Raw genomic sequence first — 6,000 nt, 5'->3', positions numbered from 1 at the left:
TTTGAATGACAGGCAAGTTGTCTGTTACTGTCACTCACCATCATCATTGCCCTGGAAAAAAGTTGCGATGAAAGGTCATTTTTTCAGGGGGCCCAGAATTAGGCTACTAAGGCCATGCTGATCCCTCTGATTGATAAAAAGTGTAAAAAAAAAAAAAAAAAAAAAATTTAAAGGTTGTTTTTGATGGACTGATAAATTATTAAATGTGCATTGACCATTGATTTGACTTTTTTCTGGCTTAAATAATTTTTTTTAAAGAAGAAAAAAATTAATTATAAAAAAAAGAAAAAAGATATTTGATCGATAGATTATTGGTGTATCAATCTTTATATTGCAAACATTTTTAGGATAATTCAAACAAGCATCTGAAATGCATATATCGTAGTCGACACCTTTTTGAGCGGAACCTTGTTTGCATTGTCCTTGTTTCTGTAGGGGTTGATGGACCATTTGGTCCCGCGCTTGTTTTGCGTCCGTGCGGGAATAAAACATTACCATGCTCGGACTTTTAAAACCCCCAAGATGTTGTAGTCGTTATGTGAAAATATTTTCCAGCGCATTTCGGCAGACACACAGCCCGCGGTGCTTCTCAGACAGCGGTCAGTCCGACGACGACGACGCCTTCATCAGGAGTTTTATTGCGGAGAACACGCAGACGTCCGGGGAGCAGAGTCTGACCCCGGAGCTCAGACTGAGGCTCTTCACCACCAGCTGCAGGTTCTGGAGAGAGAGACCAGAGCTGTGGCCTTTTGACGACCCCTACTGGGCCATTTACTGGCCTGGAGGTCAGGCCCTGTCGAGGCGAGGCTCTTAATTTCACTGCTGACATCGTTTGTGTGTGTGTGGTTTTGCAGTAGTTGAGTCCCATTTATCTATAATAAGCCAGCTGAGCATTCAACAAACTAATGCCTTCTGCCATTAGTTTGTTGAATGCTCAGCTGGCTTGAAGCTGTAGTTTATTTAGTACTGTTGTTGACAATGTGTTTTTTTTTTATGTATATTGCCCTACTTATGTATTTATTATACGTTTGTACTTTTATCTTACCTGATCTCAATTTTGCACTGTCTTGCACTTTCCTCCTCAATTGTATATGTATGCTTGTGTATGTGATTGTGGTGTGGTGATCAGCTGTAGAAACAGAATTGCCCTATGGGATGAATAAAGTAATCTCAACTCAACTCATTTATTTGACTTCCTGCTGCAGATACGTGTTGGACAATCCTGCTGTGTGTCTGGGTAAGAGAGTCCTGGATCTGGGCAGCGGCTGTGGAGCCTCGGCCATCGCTGCAAGACGATGTGGGGCTGCTCATGTTGTGGCCAATGACATTGACACCGGTTCGTATCAATATTTGAACTTTTTTGAATGATTTAAATTAACAATGTATTATTATTGTTTTTCATATTGTTGTTAATATTATTCATAATATTACTGACATACCTGGTTAAATAAAAACAAATAGTATTTGTGTTAATAGTGTGTGTTGTATTTGTGAATGAATATATGTAAAACCACATCAACACATTTCAATAAAATAGATGTAAGCCTCTATAAATCCAAATGAACATGGCAGTATGCATGGTGCTCCTTTAAAAAAAAAAAAAAAACATAACAGGACAACAGGCACACTGCAGGACAATAAGAAAAGCACGACACTGAACAAGTATTCATGAACAAACATAGATTATAGTTGCACAGACGGGGAAAAAAAGTAACGTTGTGCTACATTTTGCCTTTTTTTAAAATAACAGGTTATGAAGTAGGCTAGGATAATTGTCCGTCAATTGTGTTTTCCCACCAGTTTGTAAAGATTTGAGTTTAGATTGGCCTAATTTGTTTATTTTTTCAAGGACTCCAGGCAACAGTCGAAACACACATAACAATGGGCTTGAGGAAATTGTTAGTTCCAAGTCCCCCCGTTGTGTCTTGATGCCAAGTTTTCTGTAGTAGCTGAAACATTATTCTGAGTCAGTCAGTTTTATCAGTCAGTCAGAGCTCCCATACAAAAATTGATTAGAGGACTAAAAAAGGAGACAACGTTTCGAGCAGTGCGCTCTTCGTCAGGTCAATGTCAGGTCAACACAAGTGCTGGTGACAGAATATCTCAAGACAACCACAAACTCAACTCCACAAATCCTAACTTTTATAGAGCAGTATAAACAACATTTTTGGTAACTGTAATCATACACCATGTGTCTCACACTTGGACACAGTTTATAAACAGTCTTCCAAGTTTCAAATCATCCTCCCTCCTGTTATTATTTCGCCAGGTCGCGCTGACACAAGTTATTTTCTCCAATTCCACAATAGATGTAGATTATTACGTCTTAGATATGACATAGGCCTAACACCTTTCAAAAGACTAAAATTAAGTAAACAAAATAAAATAAAATAAAATAAATCATTCCAAAAAAAAAAAATAGGAGGGGGGTTGACCATCATCTTGAGGACGGTCATATAGTTTCCTTCTGGTTTGAGATTTTAAGTCTTTAAAATAGCAGGTTGCATAATATGATAAAAGATTTGAAAATGTATTATTGGACAGTGTCTTTATAATGTCAATTATGGTTAAAGGATATCAAATAGCCGTGTAATTTGGTCAGAAATGTTATTTATCTGTTAATTCAACAGAACACTACTGTACTTGTATCAGCTTGTGTTGAGGAACATAAAGTACTGAATGTGTTGCCTTGTGTTGCAGTTGCAGCTGTTGCAGCCCACATGAACTCTGAGCTGAACGGCGTGAAGCCGCCCGTTTGTGTGACTGAAAACATGATTGGTTCAGAGCCGGAGCATTTTGACCTGATACTGCTGGGTGACATGTTCTACGACGAGGCCCTGGCCACCAGGCTTCACGGCTGGTTGGACCGCTGCATCAAAACCCAGGGCACCCGAGTACTGATCGGAGATCCTGGGAGAGCCCAGTTTGAGGGACACGGCATCAGACGGCTCTTACATCAGCTGGCTCAGTTTGAGCTGCCCGAGTCTGTTCGAGAAGAAAACTACGGTCTGACCTGCAGCAGTGTTTGGCGCTACCATCCTGAACTTTAAGAACAGGACAGGGTTTTTCCTGTGCTTTCTTAAATGAATGTACATTTCTATGAAATTACCTGCATAAGTTGCTCAGTGATTTAGGATCATTCACTTTTTGTGTTTTCCATTATGTTTTGTTATCCAAAATACTGTGTGGAATTGACAATATGACAAGGCATACATCTTCATCAATATGGAATCTATACAGAATTATTATTCAACTTACACAATTACTTTTAAAGTGCTTGTAATGGCATTTTTTTTATGTTTATGACCCTTAGTTGAACTTTGAAGATGTTTGCTCATGAACTTTAGGTGAACTTCAAAGAAAAGTGGAAGTTGCACTTTTTTGCTGTGTATAGGGCAATATGCAGTCTCCATATCCAAGACCTCAGTGAGATGTCAACGAGAGGTCAACACGCTGAGGTGTGAAAAAACCACAACAAACACAACCGCTGTCTTCCTGTCTCTACATATGAGTTAATCTTATAATGGCCCAATGACATGTCATGAGCACTAAGGCCCCGTCCAGACGAATACGCGGCTTCACCGAATCCGATCTTTTTCTTAATCGTTTTGAAAAAAATCTCCGTAAACACGGCATCGTTTTCAGAAATATCTGCGTCCACACGATCACCTGAAAACGACCCAAAACGCTGTAGTACCTACATACTGCAGGCGTGTGTGTGGAGTGTGTGTGTCGCTGCAGCGCTGCTTGCCACACATAAACACTTAAAACAGCTGAAGAAGACGGGAAGTCCCCGCTGTAATTCAATAGAAGAAGTCCCCCGCTGTATTCAAACTTTTTTTTTTTTACAGTCTATGATTCAAACTCAAATACCGTTTTCACCCCCTGAAAACGCCGGATTCGTGTGGATGCGAGGCCAATCCAATAAAGTATTTATCCGGATTCGAAAAAAACGGATTCGTCTGGACGGGGCCTAAGTGCAACGATTGATCTGTTACAAGTTTATTCTGCAAGAATGCAGTAATGTTATTGGACAATGTTTGATGCCCGCTCTTGTGCCTGTGGTGTAAATTTTGAGGAGGCCTATTCTAGGAAAGTCTGTTAGAATGATCAGTGTTGAATATCTGGTATGGTGAACTTTATGTAGGTAACAGGATGAACTCGGTATAAACTTGTCTGATACTGATCTAGGTTGTAAATTCCTAAAGTTAAGCAACAAATGGGGGGTTAACACCATTTGGGGACACATCCGTTTTATTACCTGTGTGAGCTCATCTTATTGGCTGGGAATGAGATAACCAGAGGCATAGGGACTGCAACCACTGCTCAGTGGGCACAACCCTGAGCTACTAGACTGCCGTGTGGGTTTGTGTTGTGTCCAGCGCAGGAATTTCACGAGGGCCACGAGGGCCATGGCCCTCGTGCCCGTCCGATTTGGCCTTGTGCCCTTGAAAAAAATATCTGCCCTAAGGCCACAGTGGCCTTGATGCCCCACCCGCACTGCCCCGGTAGATTTTGCGGTTTTCTCCGTTGCCTCTTTCCTGTCAACACGGCTTTGACACCTGCGTCTTTTAAGAAAGAACAATGCGTATTTTGATGACATTCTGGCAGCATCATCAGGGGTGGGTTTGATTCGAGCCTGGCATAAACCGCTCGGGCGGCTATAGCAACAGTTTGATGACCAATCTATCACCGGCCAACCAGGTGACTTCATCAAACACCCCCCACCCGCCGAACCAATCATGTGGCTGGAAAAGAGCCAACACGTGCTAAGTGTTTGGGTTGCTACAGCTGTGCACCTCAGCAGAGGAACACCGCCGGTAGAAAATAGAAAAAATAAAAAAAGAGTTTTGCCTCGGAAGAAAATGTGAAGGAGTCAAGGAGAACTCGGATGGCTGACCGTGAAAAGATGCGTGGTGCGTCATTAACTCTGAAGTAACGCTAAACTTTCACAATGGAGACACCAGACAGCTGGAGCGGACCGACGTCCGGCCGCGTTCACCCAATAAGCGGATGCGGTCATGATGCGGCCGGTCTCCTGCTGCTGCTGCTGCTGCTGCTGCTGCTGCTGCTCAGCCCAGAGCCACTGTTGTGTTCACACCGACACAAACGCACCGCACTCCGGCGTAAAGTTCAACTATGCCGACCTGAACACTGCCCATACCCAGGCAAGCTACTATACTAACATCAGTTTTATTTATATGATACTGTTGTATAATGTTCATCATTACATCTGTCATGTTTAATTTTTGACAGGAAAAAAAAAAATCACAAAATAACCTTCTGATAACTTCAAATCTCACTTGTGCCAATAAGGGAATATTTAAGCTTGACCAAAATAGTGATTTGAGTTAGCCTATATCGTGATATAAATTGATGTCAACTGAAAAAAATTATCGTGATAGGATTTTTTCTCATATCGCCCAGTGCAATAGTGAACAAGTAAGATAGGAATTTCAAAACATAGCTGCATAGGACTGGACCCTTGTGCAAAAAATTAAATGCATAAATGAATTTAAAGTAGAAAATTTCTGGTTTGCTTGAGCCCGTTTTATGTATTAATTTAACAGATACCGGTAGTTAGTAAATTCATTAAAGACGTGGATTTAAAATCATTGTTTTATTTTATGGCCTTGCTGTCCTGGCTTTTGGCCTTTGTGCCCTCAAAAAATTGACAACACGAAAGGCCAAGTGGCCCTGCCCCTAAAATGACGAAATTCCAGGCCTGGTTGTGTCCCTCTCAGAATCATTGCGCTTTATGTTTCAATGGTCTTGTTTTTTGACTCTCCTCGGACAGGTAAAACATTTCCACAACATGCCTATGTAATTTGATGTAACCAAATCTCAGTGTGCACTCTCATACAGACTTTGTGTGTATGACACTCCACCTATTGCAAGATAAAATTAAGTACTTCAAGTGAAACCTAATTTTGCTGGACTTATGATTTTCTCTCTCACAAGTTAAAGGAAATTTCCACAACATGCTTTGTCCAGATTATT

At 41.1% G+C, this 6,000-nt stretch overlaps 1 protein-coding gene across 1 annotated transcript; it reads left to right on the top strand.

The window, feature by feature from the left end:
- Positions 1 to 310: 310 nt before the first annotated feature.
- etfbkmt (electron transfer flavoprotein subunit beta lysine methyltransferase) lies at positions 311 to 4,354 on the top strand. The gene is made up of 4 exons (XM_083973339.1): positions 311 to 801; positions 1,206 to 1,336; positions 2,701 to 3,553; positions 3,979 to 4,354. Exons 1-3 carry the CDS (start codon positions 497 to 499, stop codon positions 3,048 to 3,050), a joined length of 786 nt encoding a protein of 261 aa, XP_083829465.1. The 5' UTR covers positions 311 to 496; the 3' UTR covers positions 3,051 to 3,553; positions 3,979 to 4,354.
- The last annotated feature ends 1,646 nt before the right edge of the window (positions 4,355 to 6,000 follow it).

This window comes from Trachurus trachurus (assembly GCF_905171665.1).
Source record: "Trachurus trachurus genome assembly, chromosome: 6".
NCBI classification, from domain to species: Eukaryota; Metazoa; Chordata; class Actinopteri; order Carangiformes; family Carangidae; genus Trachurus; species Trachurus trachurus.
The sequence above is the reverse complement of the archived record's forward strand: the minus strand, read 5'-3'. Positions and strand labels throughout refer to the sequence as shown.

Excerpts from the sequence above, each read along its gene's own strand:
- etfbkmt (XM_083973339.1), top strand. The coding sequence starts at position 497 with ATGCTCGGACTTTTAAAACCCCCAAGATGTTGTAGTCGTTATGTGAAA. Across the intron at positions 802-1,205 it reads GGAGGTCAGGCCCTGTCGAG|ATACGTGTTGGACAATCCTG; the intron begins GCGAGGCTCTTA and ends TTCCTGCTGCAG. Across the intron at positions 1,337-2,700 it reads GGCCAATGACATTGACACCG|TTGCAGCTGTTGCAGCCCAC; the intron begins GTTCGTATCAAT and ends CTTGTGTTGCAG.